Source organism: Poromitra crassiceps, assembly GCF_964638095.1.
Source record: "Poromitra crassiceps genome assembly, contig: HAP1_SCAFFOLD_278, whole genome shotgun sequence".
NCBI lineage: Eukaryota > Metazoa > Chordata > Actinopteri > Beryciformes > Melamphaidae > Poromitra > Poromitra crassiceps.
The window spans coordinates 135,001-157,977 of record NW_028152122.1 but is presented as its reverse complement, the minus strand read 5'-3'; the positions used below and the strand labels follow the sequence as shown (position 1 = coordinate 157,977).

General features: G+C 41.6%; 1 protein-coding gene and 1 long non-coding RNA gene across 2 annotated transcripts; both read right to left on the bottom strand.

Moving 5' to 3' along the window:
* Positions 1-6,481: 6,481 nt before the first annotated feature.
* On the bottom strand, positions 6,482-14,767 carry LOC310770957 (uncharacterized protein). Its single transcript, XM_083663651.1, has 6 exons — positions 14,729-14,767; positions 14,098-14,202; positions 12,570-12,658; positions 10,188-10,275; positions 9,549-9,629; positions 6,482-7,732 (listed from the first exon to the last, which is right to left on the bottom strand). The coding sequence occupies exons 3-6, from the start codon at positions 12,635-12,637 to the stop codon at positions 7,409-7,411; spliced, it is 561 nt and encodes a 186-aa protein (XP_083519777.1). The 5' UTR covers positions 12,638-12,658; positions 14,098-14,202; positions 14,729-14,767; the 3' UTR covers positions 6,482-7,408.
* Positions 14,768-15,035: 268 nt separating this feature from the next.
* Positions 15,036-16,304, bottom strand: LOC310770958. The gene is made up of 4 exons (XR_014552367.1): positions 16,256-16,304; positions 15,457-15,564; positions 15,234-15,311; positions 15,036-15,101 (listed from the first exon to the last, which is right to left on the bottom strand). It is a non-coding gene; the product is annotated as an uncharacterized lncRNA (long non-coding RNA).
* Positions 16,305-22,977: the final 6,673 nt, after the last annotated feature.

The window sequence follows — 22,977 nt, the reverse complement described above, 5'->3', positions numbered from 1 at the left end:
CAGACACAGACAGACAGACAGACAGACAGACACACAGACAGACACACACACACACACACACACACACACACACACAGACAGACAGACAGACAGACAGACACACAGACAGACACAGACAGACAGACAGACAGACAGACAGACAGACAGACACACACACACACACACACACACACACACAGTCTTGTCTGGGTCTGCCTTGCTGCAACTTTTACTGAGGAATCGTTAATTTCTTTGATGGATTCAGCAGTAGGGGGTCGGACTGAGATAGTGTCTATTGATTTTATATTTGGCAGACTGTGCCCTGGCCACTTAGTCCTGCTATATAGCTCTCTCTCTCTCTTTCTCTGTCTCTCTCTCTCGGTCTCTCGTCCTCTCTCTGTCTCTCTCTCATGTACATTTTCTGCTTAGTCTTTTTTCCCTCTTACCTCATGTCTCTCTATCTTTATATCTCGCTCTCTTACATGCCTTCTCCTCTTTCTCTTGTTCGCTTGCTTTGCCCATCTTCCTTCATGTTACTTGCTATCTCTATCTCTCTCTCTCTCTCTCTCTCTCTCACCAGGGGGTGATGGCCTGCCTGTGAACCAGAGGGTGATGCCCTGCCTGCGTGGGCCAGTCTTTCTCTCTCTCTTCTCGTTCTCTTGCCCATTCCCTCTCTCTCCCCCTCCTCCCATCACTTTATCCCTCTAATCCCTCCTTCTCCTTTTCTGCTTCTTCACCTGTTTTTCTCCCCATTCATCCAAACTGTTTTTCTGTTGCCTCATCTTCTTTTTTTTTTACCTTTTTCTTCCGTCCTCTGCTCTCCCCTCATCATTCCTCCCCTCTCTCCTCCCTCTGTCACATACGTGTCTGATCCTAAACATGTTTTACCTCTCTCCTCCCCCTGTCACATACGTGTCTGATCCTAAACATGTTTTACCTCTCTCCTCCCTCTCTCCTCCCCCTGTCACATACGTGTCTGATCCTAAACATGTTTTACCTCTCTCTCCTCCCCCTGTCACATACGTGTCTGATCCTAAACATGTTTTACCTCTCTCCTCCCCCTGTCACATACGTGTCTGATCCTAAACATGTTTTACCTCTCTCCTCCCCCTGTCACATACGTGTCTGATCCTAAACATGTTTTACCTCTCTCCTCCCTCTGTCACATACGTGTCTGATCCTAAACATGTTTTACCTCTCTCCTCCCCCTGTCACATATGTGTCTGATCCTAAACATGTTTTACCTCTCTCCTCCCCCTGTCACATACGTGTCTGATCCTAAACATGTTTTACCTCTCTCCTCCCCCTGTCACATACGTGTCTGATCCTAAACATGTTTTACCTCTCTCCTCCCCCTGTCACATACGTGTCTGATCCTAAACATGTTTTACCTCTCTCCTCCCCCTGTCACATACGTGTCTGATCCTAAACATGTTTTACCTCTCTCCTCCCCCTGTCACATACGTGTCTGATCCTAAACATGTTTTACCTCTCTCCTCCCCCTGTCACATACGTGTCTGATCCTAAACATGTTTTACCTCTCTCCTCCCTCCTTGCACCTCCATTCCCTTTTCACACCTCCCTCACTTCCTCATGCTTGTATGGGACATGAGACTATATCTTGTCTCCCCCCCCCCCCTCTCTCTCTTCCCCTCCATCTATCCTATACCTCCTGTCTTTCGGCTGCAATTTCACCATTCGCTTTAGTGTAATGAGGTGATTATTCCAATATTCTAATAGATAGAATTATAATAGGTACTTTATTAAACCCTTGAGGAAACTTGGGGGTGTTGCTAGCAGCAGAATAAATTATAGCATGCAAAACAAAAATCACCCTTCTTCTCCTATTAGTCATTATGTCAAAGTAGATACATGGTGGATATCTGATTTGGAACAAACCTCCTCAACTCATATGGAAAGTTGATGGGGGGAAATCATATTTGGATGTATTGCACAGTGCTGTTGACAGATTGTCAGATGGTCAGTGTTGTGCAGACAGGCTGTAGAGAGTGGCACAGGAGATCAGATGGTCAGTGTTGTGCAGACAGGATGTAGAGAGTGGCAGGCAGGGGAGATAATGCTCACAGGGCAAAACAGCCTCCCAGCAGGCAGCTCAGGCTTTACTGTAAGAGCAATATGTGTCTAATCCTAAAGTCAAATGGCAAGGTCACTCTCTGTCACCTCTTCCTGCTTTCACTCCTGAACCCTTTCAACTATCTTCAAGTAGATGCGGCAAAGTTCAAAAGGACAAGTGCATTTTGTTCAGTTGGGAACACTTCCTTCTCATCCCTGTCTGGATGTGTGGATGTGCTTCTGGTGTGGCTGAAGGCTGACTTCAAAAAGCAATGTTTTATTTTGTGCTTTCCCAGTTTGCCACAGTCGAGGGAATACAATACGATACGATACGATACGATACGATACGATACGATACGATACGATATGATACGATACAATGCAATAAGATACAATACAATACCATTCAGGTCAGTCAGTCATTCATTCAGTCAGTCTAATGGTTCGTCAGATGGCCTCAAGAGGCTGTTTTGACTGTGAGATATATGAGTTTCCCGTAGAGAGGCGCAAAATCAAAAGTTCTTTACTTCCGCCACACCGCCACCTACTGCACCGGAGTGCGTAGTATAATGATGACATAAAGCAGGGGCTTTCAAAGTCTGACACTGTGGGCCTCTGAGGGGAAAACAACTACAGTAGAAAATGGCTAAATGTATTGAATGCTACCTATTCTCCACCTCTCTACGTCTACGATATCTTATAAAACGGAGTTCCAGTCCTCGATTGGCTGAGCCGGGTTCGAAGCCTTTCTAAAATAAAACTCTTTAAACACACAGTATGTGACTGCATCACAGTATTACTCCACACAACAGTGTCTCTGTGTTGCTGCGTCTACGTGGGTACATCACATTTCTCTTAATTGCACGCACGTGTGTTTTGCGTGGTACTCTGCTTATGTTCCAGCTGAAGGACTCCATTGCTTGGCAGAATAATAATAATTTCAATAATAATAATAATAATAATAATAATAATATAGATTTTTTTGTTAGTAACCATTTAAAAAAAGCAATAAGCCCTGTGATTTGAACCACTGTGGTTTTACAACAGCTAAGGGCTGCTCTAAGGCGCGTATTGCTTAAACTACACCGGTGTTTCTTTAACTGTGGGTTAGGGCCCAAAATGGCCTATTTTCTGCTGGGTGGTCCAGACATTACAGTACAAAAGAGTCATATGTTTTCATGAGCCTTGGACCCGGGGTGACAAAGGCTAACTTCAGACAGGAAATAGTTTAAAAAGCCCTGTTCTAACCTCTTCCACTCTGGACAACTTCATCCATCACAAGGAAACGGCAAAGTTAAAAACAAAACAAAACAAGGAGCACTGAGTAAAAGGCCTCTCTCTCTCTCTCTCTCTCTCTCTCTCCCTCCCTCTCCTCCCCTTATCTCTTAGTTATATCCGCTCTTCTTTCTCTTCTCTCTCTGCCTGCCCTCCGCCCGCACACACTTCCCTCTCCTCCACCCTCTCTCCGTCATGAGCGCAGGCTTGTTCCAGTCTGCTGCTCGTCTCTTATCACGGCTCAGAGCAAATAAAGAAACAGTGAGTCTGACAGAGCAATCAGGCCGACAACAGAACACAGGCGGAGTTTTTACTCTTCCGTTTGTCTGTCTGAAACAAATGAAGCCGGCAGGGGCCACTGGCTTACATCGGGGGACAGCTTGTCGCAGATAATGCTCTCATTTGGAGGGAAATTGACCCTGGGCGCTGAATCCACAACGAGATAACTGGCTAGAATGCATGTAGGACTTTATTGGAATGAGAGAGAGAGAGAGAGAGAGAGAGAGAGAAATGAAAGAGAGGAAAGGAGAAGAATAGCATTTTGGTGTAGTCACAGAAGGTGGAGGGAGAACATTTACGTTCCAAAAGTGATAAAAGTTATTCCCGTTTGTGAAGATTATCATACTGAAGCCAAAACTTTTGTCATAGTGCAATCAATAATTTTACTATAACAATAGCCACAGACCTTATTTATTTTATGGATTTAAGTGAAATGCGCATTCTAAAACCCCGTTCACTTTTTGCCTGGCGAACGCGGAAGTATACTTCAGTTCTTTGGCAGCCGGCTGGCAGCACCAACTGAAGATGGCTGCCACTGTATCCGTGGTGCAAAGCAACAAATAGCTGAGCATCAAAGATCATGAGGACATCATATTTCACAGGCACTTCTCACTCTCATGGTTTTATATCTTCCTGATCTCCACAATGTATGTGTGGAGTATATATAGGCCTATCTCAAGGTTCCATCCTTGGTTGTTTTATATGCGTTGCCTTCATGTTCATTATGTCGCAGCACCGCAGGCCTTGGGCGTCGTTATTGTCATTATTGTCGTGTAGCGGCCTGGGAGAACCCTTCATGTCGCTGCTACACAGTGTTGGTAATGAGCCAAAGAAGGTTGGAAATGAGTTTTGCATTCTGAGATTTTAAGTGATTTGGTTACTTTCATCTCCATAGTACATCATGGTGAATAGTTATTTTCATAAAAGAAAAGGCAAAGTCTTCCTTTTTTATGCTTTTTTTTGGTGGAATGCCACTATAGAAAATAGAATGTTGTGGACTGTTTAAAGCCATTTTTTCCTCATGTTTTCCTTTCAGACACAAGCGGTTAAAATACTCATAACTTTCGATCACAGTCATTCAAAAAGTTACATAGGGGAGAGTTGATGTCATGTGAATTTTTTTTTGCAGAGCACCACACGTATTGTTGTGTATTCGACTTGCTCGTCTAGAAGTTTCCAACGGCCTCGGTTGCTTTGAACATTTGAGTTAAGGAGGAAAGAAAGGTTTGCCACAGCTTAATGAGTTAGGGTGGCGCTTCTGTTGATGTAGCCACGCTAGCATCTCCGTTCCAACAGTCTCTGGTCAACCCGTTCTCCTGGTGCTTCACCAGCCCTTCGATTGGTGAGGAACAACACTTGACAAACTCCATTAGGAAAAGGGGGAAATACACAACTGATTTGTCCATCTCCCTGCTGATCAGAGTGCCATGGTCCATGCAATCTGATGAGCATCTCACATAGAGATAAGAGAGACCTCTGAGAGAGAACGCCCTAGCCTGGAAATGCTCCGTAGTGGCGCAACCTTGTAAGCTCCACCCAATGTCACCATGGCAACCCATTAGAAAACAATATGGCAGCTCTTTACGCAACACTATTATGACAGTACGTAGCTGTAAAATCATGTTACTACCACTAATAATATTAAATATAGTTGTAATAGTATTATTTGTGTTTGTGTGTGTGTGTGTGCGTGCGCGTAAGTCTCACATATGCAAGTCTGTGATATTCATCTAATGTGAGGGGTGGTGTGCATGTGTAGTGTGTGTGTGTTTGTGTGCGCGGATGCATGTAAATATTTCCACAAGCGAGTGTGTGTGTGTGTGTGTAGTGAGAGAGATGTGCATGCATATGCCTGGCAGCCGTGTATGTGATATTTAACTAGAGGAATGGTTGCAGTCGGGGGTGTTTGGTTAAGCGGTCGGAGCGTGCCTGCGGGGTACTCCAGGGCCTCCACCCCTGTGATCCCACTGCACCGGTGCCACCAGGACGCTCCAGAATGTCAAACATCCAATGTACTGAAGAAACCTCATATATCCATCAGGACGAGATAGGATCAACTGGTCTTTTTTTTCATCCTGACGCCTGTTCTGCCATCGAAACGGCAAATATGGGTTGCTTTTACGCCCAAGTCATGACACATTTCCTATATCAATTATCATTTAAATAAAATAAAGTAATAATAATAATAAATAATGCTGAATTGGAGATATGAGTTTTGTGCAGCCTAGTCTATCAGTATTCAGACAAAGCGAAACGAGCCCAGACCAGGACAAAATATTAAACACTCCACATTCCCCCTCAGCCGGCTGTTATGAAGAGGGAAAATGTCACTTTACACTCACAGAAATGACTAAACAGTACTTTTAAGATTTATGTAATTTGATTGCATGTCAAATTCACATGAATTTGGATTACATATATTTTATGTAAACGTGCCTAACAAGTTCCTATGCATTTGGATTACATAGATTTTATGTAAATGCGAGTATGCATTTGGATTACATAGATTTTATATAAACAAACTAATACACTTTATGTAATGCATATGCCTATAAGTCAAATATAAATGAAATAAGTATAACTAAGATTTATGTAATAGTATTTCATAAACATAATCTGTCCTAAATACAAAATGCAGGTTGATATATTTATCATATACCATAAATCAAAATACATAGAATTTATGTAATAGTATTTCATAAACATAATCTGTCCTAAATGCAAAATGCAGGTTGATATATTTATCATATATCATAAATCAAAATACATAGAATGTATGTACTTTCTATTAATATACCAAATGTATATTAAATGTATAACCTGATATTTCTAATTTCCCAAAAAAGAACCGTCAGACCACCTTAATTAAATATTTAACAATTTATTTTATTATTGACCCTGTAAAATGCACAATTATTTTTTTACAAAAAATGCCTCTGGGAAAATCCCAATAAGAAAATACAAGGTTAATAAAGTGCTGCATTCCTGGTATCCAATTTTGCAATTGGGATCCAAAACATTTTTCACACATAGGCAACAAATAAATCTTAATAAAGAAAATAAGCCCTATAAAGGCAAAGTGCTCTCCATTTACTGTAGATTCAAAACACTTGTCACAAGGCTCAGGTGAAAAGCTGTGCCATAACACTTCGCTGCTTGTTACACAAAACAAATGTAAACATACCTTTCACACACAAGTTGAACATCGAAGGTAACTGGTAACTGATATTCACAGCAGGTCAACCACTTTGACACATTTTCCATAGAGAAAGCTTCTTAACTTTCAGTATTCAGACTTCTAAGTAGTAATTTTAAGTAAAATGCTGTACGCGAGGGGGCAGGCGTAGCATCGAGGCCAGTTGCTCAAATGGTCACTTGAGACTGGCTGCAGAAGCAAATCTGTCCCATTCACCCCATGTTAAAATGCCAGAGTTTACAGCATATGACAACTGTACGGGGAGGGGTGAATTTTAATCACATGTTTAGAGTAAATTTTTTTAGAGTAAAATATATGAAAAAGGACTGTTTCGGGCATCATTGATCACCTGTCCAGTGATCACGCAGCTTGCCGATCACGGCCAATAGCTGGCGGCTCTGTAGGAAAGCACTGGTCTCGCGCGAGAACCAAGATGCAGCATCCAAAATGCCAAACAAGTGTTCAAATTGAGAGTCCAGTAGTCAGTTGTGTCCAGACACTTCAAATATGCAGTATGCAGAGCATAAATCAGTCCGCCCCCTCAAAAAAGGCATGTCCCAAATCCATGACACATCTAAGGGTGAGACAGTGTATCAGGCCAATTAGTCAATGACTATACATCTTGATTTTAAGTGCTTGGACCTTTGGGGAAAGCTTGGAGGGGTCCAGTCCCATCAGGATTTTCTGGAACACTTCAAATGTGCACTTCAGGGGCAGTGGGTACTGTAGGTTCAGTGCATAAATCAATCCAAAAAGTATCATGCAGCCATGGGTGACACTCGGAAGGTTCTGGAGAACTTCCACGCCTTCGAGTACAACACCAACATCTGCAAACTGCTCATCTCCAGGACCTGCACCCCTCACCCGAATGGCGTAGATGCCCATTGTTGTGTCTTTGATGTTCGCCTTCGCCTCTGTAGATTGGATTTCCTGGAGGATAAACAGAGAACAATGAGCTGTCTCCCAAAGCTGGTCACATTGTGACATTCAGAATGTTTTGTAATGTTCTGTAATGTCAGAAAAACTGACATTACAGATATAGAATCATTCAAATACAAAATAATGGACAAAAGGAATTTGTCAGAACCTCACATAAAAAAAAATGAAACATTAAAAAACTGATTAGAGCACTCAACAGTTTAGAACAGTGGTTCTCAGTGTGGGGTCCGGGGATCCTTGAGGGCGTTCCAAGGGGTCCCCAGCAAATTGTTAAACTTCAACCATTATTTAATTTGCAAGAAGTGAACACAATCAGATAATGTAAAATTATAGTTATCTCTACCTACAATACAGTCATGGAACTATGGTCAATATCCAATCTGACAATAACTTGAATTACCCGCCTCATGGTTTGTTTGTTATCTTTTTTTCCCTGATTTTTTATCCCATTTTATCCCCCATTAGTGCTCGCTTGATTTCTCAATTCTGGTTGCTAGTCCATCCTCTGCCGATCTGGGGAGAGCCGAGACTGGCTCCATGCTTCCTCCGAGACATGGGCAGTCAGCCAGCCGCTTATTTTCACCTAACAGAGGAAGCTTCACCGGTAGGACATAGCACGTGGGAGGTTCACGCTATTCCAACCAGTTCCCCTCCCTCTGACCAGGCGCCCTTAACGACCAGAGGAGGAACCACATTAGCAACCAGGATATTGCAATTTTTTTGTGAAGGGGGTTCCTATATGAAGGAAACCCCTGGGAGGCACGGGGAGAACATGCAAACTCCACACAGAAAGGCCCTTTAGACGACCCCACCCGGGCAGTGGGCACTCGAGGACATGCGGACGGGCACGCATTCCTTCAGCGGTCACATCGTCCCAGGTGGGAATCGAACCCACGACCTTCGAGCTGTGAGGCGATAGTGCTTACCACTGCACCACCGTACCTCCCCTCGCCTCATGGTTTTATGCCTCCATTGACTTTTACCTGATACCAGTGAATAATGTGCAGCAAGAAACATGCCATTTCACTTAGAGGAGTACATAGGACTAATATAGAGCCTTGTCACATCACCTGAAGCTCAATATAAGCTAAACTAATGAGCTACCAGAGGAACAGGACGCCACACTCCCTGTCCTGGCTGTCATCCAGGAAGAGGAAGTGCACAGGGTGGACTAATGTGATTATTAGGTCAACTTAAAGGATTTTTGGTGTCTGCAAAGGTGACCCCATTTCCAGTCTTTGTAGAATGACCCAAGATAATTTTTCCCAGCTACAGTGGTAAGCAAAACATTGTCAAAGTGAAGTTGACCATTACACCTGTGGATATAACATGTTATTACTTCATAATAGACCATTTTGCCATAATTAACATACAAAATATTGAGTTATGGCCAAAATTGTGTTTTGTGAGGTCACAGTGACATTGGCCTTTGATCACTAAAATCTAACCAGTTCATCCATGAGTCCAAGTGGATGTTTGTGCCAGATGTAATATAATTCCCTCCAGGCATTCCTGAGATAGAGCGTTCACGAGAATGGGACAGACATGAGATCACAGTGACCTTAACCTTTGACCACCAAGATCTGTTCAGTTCATCCTTGAGTCAAAGTGGAAGTTTGTGCAAAATTTTAAGAAATCCCCTCAAGGCTGAGAAATTGCATTCACGAGAATGGGATGAACGTTGAGGTCAGTGACCTTGAATTATGACCACATCCAAAAAGCCTGAAAAATAAAATGATTTAAAGTCACCACCTCACACAACTGAAAGTAGAATGCTGACAACTCAAAGTAGAAGGCTGACTCCCACCTCAGAGCAGAGCATCTGTGGGGGTATCTGACTGCCCTCGTCCATGTTCCCTGGAACCATGGGCAGAGGGCCGGGAGGCTCCTTCATGTGAGGGATAAAGAAAAATTAGGAAGAAAGAAAGAAAATTATGCTAAACCTGAGGAATGGAGAGGCATTCATGAACATGAAGTGAAACATTATATATATATATATATAATATATACATATATAATATATAGACTGTTTTCACCAGAGCGCAACCCCACAGCACTTCCTTTTTCTCAGCATTCGGCAAACTGCAGAAATATTCACTCAACATTGTTACTTTTGTTTTCGCCGCTCAGCTGTATAGACGGTTTTCACGGAATGGTCAATCCTGCACTTGAATGTTTTTTTTGCTTTCATGTCCATAGCAAACACTGCAACAGGAAGTGAGCGGGGGTCCCATTTAGAATGTTTTTGTTGTCAAGTTAAAACCGTCTATACATACACACATATATATATACTTTAGTATACAATGTAAAAATTAAATTGTATTGTTATTAATTTAAAGTAATGGGTCAACTTAGTTCATAGGACAATACTTTTCAGTTTAGTGAAAGAAAGAATGTTATTGGTGCATATTAAATTTAAGTCAGCCATTGCTGTCAAGACACTTACATGTTCATTGGTTGGTACTCCTCGGGGTTCAGAGTGACGATGTGAGGACTTGCGAGGAGGCAGCACTTCTCTCACAGCAGCCTTTGACCTGACATAACGAAAAGTAGTGTTACAGTGACATCAAGGAAGACACTACTTTGTTTTTTTACTTTACATGTATACAGATTTTTTTTAAGTTGAATGTGGGACAGAACACAGTAGTTAACTACATTATATGGCTGCTGGGATATGTATATTAGGGCTGCCATAAGCGATTATTTTGATAGTCGACTAGTCACCGATTATTTTTAACGATTAGTCGACTAATCGGATCATATCGCACAATTACTCAATCGCTCTGATTTAGCTATCATCAGCTTCTAAATTTAGCTTCAAGTTGTTTTAAGCATGTGCCAAATAAAAATAAAGACAATTAATGATGATAATTCACTCAAAAATAAAATTTTCATGAACTTTAAAGTTTAGAGCATGTAGCAGCACATTTATTTCTGGCATCAATGTACTTGCATGTAATAAATGTAATATAGTGCAAATTGCAAAGTACACATTGAAATTGAAAACATATAGTGCAATGAAATATGTACTATAGAGACAGTCCGCATGTCTGGGAAGGCCCACAAAATGTTAAACGGCTGGCGCGCGAGTGGGGTAAAACCGCCCATATATCTCATGGGCTGACTCACCAAAAGACGGTGCTGCGGCTCTAAACTACAGGGTTGGATCTATTCATGGACATCGAAGCTATGACACTAGTCATGTGGTGAATTGAGTGCACTGCACACATCCTTATTTGGAAAAGCACATTCAGGTGCATGCAAAAACAAGCACAAACATTTTTCTTGTGTCATGTATGCAAATAGGAAGATGTTGGTCACCAAGTGTTAAAGGGCGCTTTGGAGGAGGATGGCATTGTCCTTGTTTAAGGGGCACTTCACTGAAAAACAATGCCGATTTATTTTTGCAGCCATTCATTTAGCTCGACAGTTATTGAAAGTTGATTTGAGTTAAGTTGATGCCAGTGATGTCATGAAAATAATTATAATTAATACAACCCAATGATGTAGTGCTTTCTGATGACATCACTGGCATCAACTTATCTCAAATCAACGCAATAACTGTCCAAATAAATGAATGCCTGCAAAATGGTTTACAGATGTGTGAGATCATGTGCAAAATAAATCAGCATTTATTTTTTCGGTTTAGTTTCCCTTTAACTCATTGAGTGCCATGGACGAACATGTTCGTCATTTCAAATAGTAACGTAGAGTGCCAAGGACGGACATGTTCGTCAATTGCGTTTTTTGACGGGGGGATGGCGATCTAAGCCTCTTACATCGCCTCTTACAATATTGGAGCTATTGAATGTGTCTAACCTATTTTACAGAACCCTTAGGTGGCGACAGTGCTCTCCAGGTTAACAGAAAGGCAGAGAAAAACAGAGAATAAGTCGTTGGGGAAACGGAAATCGCATCGCATCCGTATGCATCGATATGCATGAAGCATAACGTTACTGCAGCTGTGCCTGCAGCAGCCAATCTGCTCCCACAATTGAGCCGCTCCGTGTCGGTTGCGACAGCACATCTGCATGATCAGCCGTGGAGTTGTTATTATTCTCAACTGGAAGCATGGGAGCCGGTGACAAACACACGCAGAACGCTGTAAAAAAGCTGGATGTCGCGCACCCTTCACTGTGCGCACAGCAAACTCAGCAGAGAGCCACCACAGACACGGAGGAGGAGTGTGCAGTTGAGGCGGGGCGGGGGTGGGGGGGGGGGGTTTGGCACGCAGAGCAGCACACAACACCCAGACAGACCCAGGCAGCAGGACAGGATTGACAAACGCAAGCCAGAATATCCGATGCCCACCAGCAGCAAATCAAGACCAGCAAGAATCTGCAACCAGCAGCGCACGCAGGGGCCAGCGCTGCTGGTTGTAGCTAAAAAATATTATTCTGCCAAACAAAATTCCCTGGCCTTCACTGTTTTATTGAAGGAAATTATTTTTGAGGTGTGACTACATTAGAAAAGATTAGCTTCAGAGTCAGTGATGTGCTTGAAATGTTTAATTTCACAAAAGGCCCATCATCTCAGCTTCTAGAAAAAAATTGCTGTTTTTGGATGAATCAAGCTATCTTCTCCGGCTCATAACTAAAGAACGGAAAATAGGATCAATAAACTTTTTTTTGCAGATGATAGAATAGAGTCTCATCGTTCTTTGTGCGTGTTCAGTGTTTACATAGTAATATCACACAATATTCTGTGGGCCTCGAGAAATCACTGAAACGCTCTGAAACTCTGGCACTGGCACTCAATGAGTTAACTACATCATTGATGAAATATTTGATTATTCAACCATTTAACATTTACCTCCACGTTTACCTACCTGCAATAATTTGACGGATGACAGGAAGGCTTGGTTCTGTCTGATGTTCTCCAGGCGCTCCAGTTCATATTCAGATAGTCCTCCACATTCTAGTAAAAAAAAAAAAGATTAATATTTCATAATATATTTTCAATGATCTGGCTTGGCATGTAAGTCATTAAATGTTTTTTTTTATCTGGGGTAAAATACGCATCGAGAAAGATAGGTTTCTAAAGGATACAGACATGATTTAAAAATATGCCTTGCTAGTTCTTAAACACCATGAACAATTACGCAGGGTCATAAAACTTACAGATGTATGCTCCACATCACTGTTTTCCTCATCAGATGACCAGGAGTCCTCCTTTTTAACACATTCACTGCCAGCCTTTTTTTTTTTACTGTAGGTAGCTTCTGCCAGAGGTTTTTTTTGAGGATTCTGGCTCATTTTACAAGAGCCGAGGATTATTTTCTGCTTGGACTTTGTGAACACAAAGTTCACAAAAGTACTAATAGAATGTGTGCTTTCTCTGTCTAAAAGAGTTAGTTTGTAGAGTTAGTAGTTATGTAGATATTAGCCGTTGAGTACAGCATGGTTTCAGCGTCTGAGACTGAAAGCTGAGATAATCGCAGTTTTGTGAAATTCAATCAAACAGGCAGAACAGTCACTTTAACCATTTATTTTTGGCATCAGTGAGAGATCAGACATCTAAACAATATAGTTCTGAACGCCCTCTCCTTCAAACTCCTCCCTCCGTGGGCGTGTCTGGTGGCTTTCAGCAGCGTTTGTCACAAGCGGGTTTCTACTGCTGCTGCTGCTGCTGCTGCTGCTGCGAGTTTGAGCAGCCTCCCTCCCTGGCGGCGAGTGTGGATGGGGCTCACTCGTTTCTTGGGTTTGAGAGCTTTGATGAAGCTTTGTGCGATTCTAGGCTTTATGCTGCGTGTTTCAAAGTGTGTTTTCCACCCAGTCTATTTTTGGAACCCCCCACCGTTGTGCGCCCGTGTGCACCAGCGTGAAAGCGTTTTCGCCTACAGTATGAGAATGAGGCTCGTATGTTTCTGGGTTTTCGGTTGAGCTCAGCTGGAATGAAGCTGCGTGCGATTCTGCGCTTTCTGCTGGTGTTTCAAAGTGTGTTTCACCCATAATCTATTATGCAAATTTGCAATCCCCCACCGCCAGCTCCCAGCGCGATAATGCGCGAAAGCGAAAGCGTTTTCGCCAATCCATTTTACAGTATGAGAGAATGGTTTCCTCGCGCGTTCCCCTGCAGTTTTGGCTCTGCTTTTTCTAGTGTGGAGAGCACTGTCGCCACTTAGTGGGTCGGTGGAATGGGTTGTACATGTTCGCTGGCTCCAATATTTTTATAGGAGACGTTTTTTTTTTTTAAGACGAGATATCTCGTCATTGGCAGTCAACCGTTGGATTTTGTAAGACGAGATATCTCGTCAATGGCAGTGAACGTGTTAAGAAGGAATGAAAATAGTTAAAAAAAAAATGTGAATACCTACTACTGCTTTTATGTGAACTATTAAGTGTCTCTGGCCTCACCTTCCTCTTACTGGCAGAATGGTATTCACAAGGTGTCAGGACCTCCTCCTCCTGTCGAGCTGAGCAGCAGACTGCTCTCTCTGTCCCAGGCTCCTCAGGTCCTCCCTAAAAGTGACAGCACTTCCACCGTTTGACTTGAGGGAATTATTATTATTTGGCACAAACGCCCCCTTGGACTGAAGGATGAACTGAATAGATTTTGGTGGTCAAACGCCAAGGTCACTGGGACCTCATGTCTGTCCCATTCCCATGAACACAATATCTCAGGAATGCCTGGAGATAATGTCATTTCACCTGGCACAAACACCCACTTGGACTCACAGGCTGGTCCCTCAAATTGCCAAGACTGCTTTTCAACACAACTGCTAATAACTTTCAAGCTACGTAGCTTGCTAACCTTATCGGTGTTTCCAACCGAGCGGCTCCACTGTAACTACCTGCGCCCCTACCAGTCACAGTGAGGATTCCGCAGACAGACATGCATACAGACATGACATGCAGACAGTCAATGCAATGTGGCTGTGCTGTGATCACTGAAATGAAAAGAGGTCACGCATAAATGACACAGGCTGATTGGTCCAGGATTATGTGAGATTAGCTGCGGAGAGAGACAGAGTTGATGTACACTTACCACATATTCTTTGACCAGTGTATCCAGGTCTTCATTGAGGTAGACACTAAGGACCCTCAGGACACAATCCTGTTTTGTGTATATGACTTGATTCTGAAACAAGCACACAACAACATCCCAAAGAATTACATCACAATTGCTCAAGTGACATCACTAACGACATCACAATCGTGATACAAACCACCGCCCGCTTCGCCAATTTTAACGAAGATAAAATCACTGTTGGCTTGCAAATCCATTTTTTTCTAGAAAAGACAGGAGGAGAAGGAATGAGGGGGTGGTGAAGAAGTAGAAAAAAAACACTTACATTAGCTGTCTGTGCCATTATGGTGCCGATTGTCTTTCCTGCAGATCCTCCTTTGGCACGGAAAACCTTTATCAGGTCATCAGAAATAAAGATTTTAGTGAACATTTAGTGAACGTTTAGTTTAGAGGGGTTGTTTTCAAACATGCTTTAGGTTGAGAATGTCATTTGTGAGCATGTGCTTAGGTATAAATTAAGTACCCAGTTCACAGATCACAGACTGGAAGAGGTCAGGTCAGTGGGGTGGCTGCAGGGACAGGGAAGTCTGCTGACATCATTCTATGTTGGAGCAATATGGAAAGAGATATTAGAAGATGGAGACAGAGAAGAGAAGGGGGCATATAAATTACATGAGGAGAGGGATCACATCTAATTGTCTCAATGAACAATTGGAAACATTTGAAATTTAAAACTATATACTCACTGTGTGTGCTGTCAGCTCGCAGGCAGCAGCAGGTCAGGTCACAGACAGCAGGTCAGTGGGCTGACTGCAGGGACATGGAGGTCAGCTGACATTAAATGCTGAAACAATCTGGAGAGAGATATTGGAGGCAGGAGACAGAGAGAAGAAGAGATGACAGGCACTATAATTAGAAACTAACATTACAAACAAAGACCTAACAACTAAGATTCAACATCATTTTGCCATAGTGAGTAATCATAGTGGATTCTCAGTTTATCCGTTGGCCTGCGCTCGCTCACTCCCAGGCATTATAACAGACAACAGATAAATCAAGAGCCTACACTAAAACGCGTTCCAAGTGTTGATAATCCTAATATGCATGATCAAAAAGTGTGTTAAAACCATGGTTAAAACAGGACTGATTTGGTGCTGTCTGTCGCAACAGGACGCGCGCTCCATGACTGTGTACATAACATTACGTTTACGTCTTTTCCAATGTGCGGAGTTGAACGTTACAGAGCAGGGTCTCGGTCTAAAATACTCCCACACTTTAGATGACCGTGCTTGTCCTGTAGCTTGTCCTGACCCTGTCGCTTAGGAGTTGGGAAAAGGAATAACAAATCCATGTGATAGACGGAGCCAACTTCACTCTACCAGTCGGGAATAACAACTTCACTTTCACTAGTCGCTTCCGCTAATCCGACAACAATAAGACTTCCGGTCAGATTAAAAGCCATTTTACATCCAAGTACCACTACATACCAAACAATATTTCCCAGGGACCACTTCCACTGCGTCTGCCAATGTCTTGGAAACTTACCTGAACAGCGATGTAGACCTGGGACACAAACAGGATCTCCGCTGTGTCTGGAGAGAGAGGGAGCCTGGAAACGGTCAGCAGACTTGACTAAAAGCCTGCCTGCTTTACAGATACATTCGATAAGTCTTCAAAAAAGTTAATTAAAAAGTAGCCTGGTGCAAGCCTCTCTAAAAGCCAGTGACAATTAATTAAACCTGTCTCCTTACCTTCGTTGCATATACGGAGGTTTCTTGATGGCTTCATCAGCGATTCATGGCCGTCATTAGTAGTGGAGCATCAATCCCCTTTTCAAACATGTGAAAATGAAATGCTGTTAGTTATTATAGGCATAGTTTGCATAGCAAGTTAGTTGGCTACTTGTACTACGCAGCCTGCATGCAGCTCCTCGAAAATGTGACTCGACGCAGCTGACGTGAACAGTGCAAGTATAATATAATATAGATGGGGAGATAACAGGAGAGAGTGAAAGCTATTACCAAGTATATGTACTACATTATTTCCTTGGGCTAACTTCTAATTATTGAAATGCTAGTGAAATCATATAATTACTCATTTTGCTGGGGACTCCCCTGTGAGCCCTCATCAAGCTGACATTCGAGTGTATAGGACCAAGTTGAGGTGATTGCCGAAGTATATTTCCAGCTTTAGTTTTTACCACCACTATCACAGGTAAACTATATTTAGCAAAACACTGTATTCCATATGATTTATCCAGGTCAAGATGCAGTTCTCTAAAAATAATTAGCATTGTGGATATAGTCTTTTTATGTAAATATCATTTTGGGTGAAGCAAGCTTCAACTATATTTCAAGAAAAGTGGCAGCAATGTGGAAGCTAGTGTAGAGGTGAGTGACTAAGCTAAAAAAAATAAACATAACAGCACAAATATTTGACAAAATCTCTACATAATTATACAGTATTTACCCTAATGAGACAATATGTATGGTTAAAACTGACTAATGACATTACAACAGTCATCCAAAATTTAAAATGAGATACTCAGAATTGTGTCTACCAAATTATATGCTTTTATCACAAAATGCACAATTGTTATGGAATGTTTTAGCTAAGCTGCACGGTAAGGGGGGGAATCAAACGCATGCGCACGCTCTCCACTGGCTATGTCTATTGTCTAGTGATAGACATGCTATCTTTTCCTATACAACAACGATTTAACAGTTAGCAGAGCCCCCTTACTGCCAAATTAGCATGCCATGGTTTGCCTACTTTGATCAGACAGTGCAGCATTTAGCTCTTCTGGGGGGAGTAATGTTGAACAACGTTACGCGCTAATTTGCATATCAATATGCGCTAATTAAGTAACTACTAACGACTCTGACTGCTCAATGCTCACCTCACAGTTTCATTGATGAGTGGGGAGAACGATTGTGTGGACTGTGGAGGACCACAACACTGAGGGCATGATATGACAGTGGACAAGTAGCTAATAGGCAGCTAACATTAGCGCCATGCTAAAGTTAGCTAAAAACAGAAATGTAGGGCTAACCAGATATGATGGAACATGACCTAACGTTACAGCATTATTCTTACCTTGTTAGTGAGTTCCTGGGGAGACTGCAATGCTGGGAAAAACTTTAAATTTACAGAAATAGCCCTCCTGCAGTGGTACCCGTTGCTGCAGCAGCCTGAAAGGCGCAAATCTGAAACTTCCTGGTCTGTTCAAGGGTTTTGCAATGACCGCTTCAAAATAAAAGCGCAGTTTGTTTGTAACTTTCGGAAATGGTAAAAACGGGGGAATATGAGACAACATAAGCACACATGTTCATTGGGATCATTCTACTAAACTTTAACCGAAACTATACTTTGACATAGATATTTAAAACAATTCTGAAAAGCGAAAAACTTAACTTGTTTATTTTATTTTGAAGGGAAGACAAGTAGTGGATTAGTCCAACTAAATTCAATAAAATATGGCTTAAAGAGTGTGTATGTAAATCTATAAAAAGTGACTAACATTATATACATGCACACCCTAAAGGAAATAATGCACAATATCTTGTATTTTGAACAATGCTGTTTAATTGAGGTATTAAGATTTACCATGTAGAGATAAGAACATAGATTTCATTGTTATACGACAGACATAAATTGTGTTAGATTTACATCTTCCCAAAATAATCAGTGTGCAGAGAGGCTAGAAGTAGAACCAACATTCCTTTATAACTGGGAACTGGTAATTACGACTTTACGGTTCAAAGGTCATGAGCTGGGACGATGACGTCACCAGAGCTGGTATTTCCCATTCCAAACTCGTAGGAGCCTCAGCAGCCCCAACCTCAAAAATCCAAGATGGCTGCGCCGCGCAACAACAGATTTATGACATCACTGACGATGTCACAGTGGGAGTTATGACATCACTGATGATGTCACAGTGGGATTTCATCAGTGGGATTTATGACACACTGATAATGTCACAGTGGGTGTATGACATCACTCATGATGTCACAGTGGGATTTCATCAGTGAGATTTATGAGGGATTTATGACATCAATGATGATGTCACAGTATGATTTATGACATCACTGGGATTGATGACATCACTGATGTCACAGTGTGATTTATGACATCACTTATGATGTCTGTGAGGAAGCTTGTGTGCTTGCCTCGGGTGATGTGTGAAGTGTGCTGGATCGTAGAACCACAGAGATGTCGGTCCTCGGACGCGGTTGAAGGAATACCACTCGTGACCAGGACCTGGCTGGTTGTAAGGCAGCCAGTGACCGGGACCTGGCTGGTTGTAAGGCAGCCAGTGATCGATCAGAACTGAGGTGTCGGTCCTCTGATTCGGTCGTGGGAAGGGAAGACATTATGAAGAAGAGGAAGGAAGAATACAGCGTCACAGAACACCTTGTTATATACACCCTCGTTGGTGATGTCACAGCGTCCAGGGAGCTATGACATCATCGGTGACCCCGTAAAGTCCCATCTGCCATCACAGTCAGCCCAGACCGCCTGACATCGCCGATGACCTAACAGGTGAACTCTGACGTCATCATTGATGATGTCACGGCGGTGTCATCGTCATTACGTCGTTGCCGCGTTGGTTCGTGGGCGTCAATTGCCCCAAGAACAGGCCTAGTGGTGGGCCATTATGGACCCTTTTCTACAATGTCAGTGGTATTATGGGGGATTTATGACATCACTGATGATGTCACAGTGGCATTTATGACATCACTGATGATGCCACAGTGGATTTATGACATCACTTATGATGTCACAGTGGGATTTCATCAGTGGGATTTATGACACACTGATAATGTCACAGTGGCATTTATGACATCACTGATGATGTCACAGTGGGATTTATGACATCACTGGGATTGATGACATCACTGATGTCACAGTGTGATTTATGACATCACTTATGATGTCAGTGGTATTATGAGGGATTTATGACATCACTGATGATGTCACAGTATGATTTATGACATCACTGGGATTGATGACATCACTGATGTCACAGTGTGATTTATGACATCACTTATGATGTCAGTGGTATTATGAGGGATTTATGACATCACTGATGATGTCACAGTGGCATTTATGACATCACTGATGATGTCAGAGTGGGATGTATTACATCACAGTGGGACAGAGAAACAGAGAGACACAGACAGACAGACAGAGCCCTAGCTCCCATTTATATGAGAGGGGGACCTGATGGAGGGCAAGTGCATAGTCATAGCGCCACCTACTGGCAACACAAAAAGCACTTCTCGACCAAATTACGCATCGTTAGAGTAGAGTACTTTTCCTATGTAAAAATGGTTTTCAAGGATAGTACCAGTCGACTCCAAATGAAACGCACTCCTATCACATCCCCTCAGGAATGTGGCTCAAACACTTAGTAAAAAAATATATATATATATATATATATATCTCCGGAACGGAAGGTCGCACAGAAATGGGACTGACACCGTTGGATTCCTCGTCGAAAAGTACGTCGCGAGTGCCCCGCCCCTTCCCGAAAAAACGCTTCTTTAGGGTACTTTAGGGCACATATGTAGATTTACATGAAATCGCGATTTCCTCCCTAACCAGAAGTCTGACCGGGAAATAAAAAAGTTTCACCCGACGTACTTTTTCAAGACGGTTCGAATGAGCCCTTGCTCGAGTCTCTCTGACAACGGGAAGTGGTCGAAAAGGGACCCTAAAGTTCCCATGTTTGACCAAAAAACTTTAAATGGCTGTATCTCGGGAAGGAAACGTCGTAGAGAGTCGCGGCTGGTTGCGTTGGATTCCTCGTCTAATTGTCTATCGGAATGAAATAAAAAAACAAAAAAAAAAACACCAAGTACTTCAAAAGTTCCAAATCGCATGAAACGTGCTCCTAACACAACCCCACAAAAAAACCTAAAAACCCATACATTCAAACAGTGTTGAAATCGGGCTATATTCTCCAAAACGTTTGTCTTCTAGCCGTTTTTCACCCTAGTGCTATGATGACATCATCACTGTCATCACTGATGACATCATCGTCAGTCATTACACAACACATTTTTTGTGTCATTTTCTGACATCTGTTTTAAGTGTGTACAAATGGATTTACCGTATAGATGAATTACAGTAAATATATAGTATACATATTTTACAGTATCTTACTAAACATATTACAGTAAGATACTGTTCAAATTACAAATGGATTTACAGTATCGATGAATTACAGTAAATATACTGTATACTCATTTTACAGTATCTTACTAAACATATTACAGTAAGATACTGTTCAAAGTACAAGTGGATTTACAGTAGAGATTAATCACAGTAATTATACTTTATACACACTTTACAGTATCTTACTAAACATATTACAGTAAGATACTGTTCAATTACAAGTTGATTTACAGTAGAGATTAATTACAGTAATTATACTGTATACACATTTTACAGTATTTTACTAAACATATTACAGTAAGATACTGTTCAAATACAAGTTGATTTACAGGAGAGATTAATTACAGTAAATATGCTGTATACACATTTTACAGGATTTCACTAAACATATTACAGTAAGATACTGTGTCACAATGTCTTCTTCTCTTGAGTTTTATGGCAGGTGGTGAATTACTGCCACCTCTGGACGATGTACACTTCTGAAAATGTATCCAAAATGACTAGATTCTAGCTATTTGAATCACAGCTAGCCATATTTGAACCATATTCATAAATGTTAAAAGATTCGAATGAATGCATATCTGAACCAAATGCCTATATTTTAACTATTTGAATTACAGCTAGCCATATTTAAACCATATTCATAATTTTTAACTGATTCAGTTTAATTAATCTCAGAAAAAACAGATTTATTTAGATTCTAGGGATTTTGAATACATAGATTTTATGATTATGATTATTTGAATAAAATCTAATAGATGCAAATAACTAATAATTAACTACACCATGATTATTTAAAAGTCACATTATACAGCCTGATTCAAAAGGGGAACATTTTATATACATTATTTATACTCGTCATATTATTAAATAGCTTTCCTGTTTCCAGGTACACTTTAGTTCTGGAAATGTGACTGAGCAGAGTATAATTCATATTATTATTTGAGTATTTTCCCAAAATATGACCATACTGTCGTTTAGAATGCGAGCCCATGAGGACTAGGGAAGGTAAAACATGGACTATACAGTATTTATCCAGAAAAGGCTGATTGAGCACAAGGTCACACTCAGTCACACACATTCACACCTGCATGGGAGCTGGATCACAGTCAGGCGCGGACTGCATAATCGGGCACGTCGGGCAAATGCCCGGGGGCCTGGCCTGGCCTGCATTTTTTTTTTTTTTTTTTGTGCCCGCAGTCAGGCCACTCACTGAACAGCAGGCCAGGCGCCGCCTACTGGTTTACTAGTGGTTTTATTACTTTATTAGTTAGTCAAGTAATAATTACATTTCAGGGTTAAAGTGGGTGCATCTCATTGTAAAATTGGACTCAGCCCAAATTGGGCTTCAAACGGCCCAAATTGGGCTTCAAACGACCCAAATCTATTGTTTATTTGTTTATTGTTTATTGTTTATTTGCACAGAGAAAAAAAAAAAGAATAACAGATAGTACAAGTATCTTAATACAAAGAAATTGTGCAGGTGAGGGAAAGAAACCCGGAAGGGCTTATAGAGTCTCACCTTATTTAAAAACAAATTAAAAACTAATAATGAAAAAAAAACACAATCAGGACAATATTTTTAAAACAATAAAAAGTTTAAAAAAAATATATATATAAAAAGAAGAAAAAAATAATAATAATAATAATAATAAAAAGAAGGAAAAGAAAAGAAAAAGCAAACAGGTGCACCAGCGGCTTAACAAATTAAATCAATCAATAAGATACAGGGGTAAAGAAATCAGGTACTGTGCTCTTTTAAGAGAAGTTGTTTAAGTTTTTTTTTGAAAAGTGGAAATAAGGAGTGACTACGGAGTGCAGCAGAAAGACTTCAGGGCTTCAAACGACCCAAATCTGGCTTCAAACGGCTCAAATTGGGCTTCAAACGGCCCAAATCTGGCTTCAAACGACCCAAATTGGGCTTCAAATGGCCCAAATTGGGCTTCAAACGGCCCAAATCTGGCTTCAAACGACCCAAATTGGGCTTCAAACGGCCCACATTTTTGGCACGCGCGTCGGCCCGTATTGGCCTGGCCTGCTTGGTATCTAATGCCCGGCCTGAATTATGATCCCAGTCCGCCCCTGAT

Bases quoted from the DNA above. Each gene is read 5' to 3' on its own strand.
- LOC310770957 (XM_083663651.1), bottom strand. From the start codon at position 12,637: ATGAACTGGAGCGCCTGGAGAACATCAGACAGAACCAAGCCTTCCTGT. The intron at 10,276-12,569 runs GTAGGTAAACGT...TCGTTATGTCAG, and splicing joins CATCCGTCAAATTATTGCAG to GTCAAAGGCTGCTGTGAGAG. The intron at 7,733-9,548 runs GTGGGAGTCAGC...TTTATCCTCCAG, and splicing joins CACAGATGCTCTGCTCTGAG to GAAATCCAATCTACAGAGGC.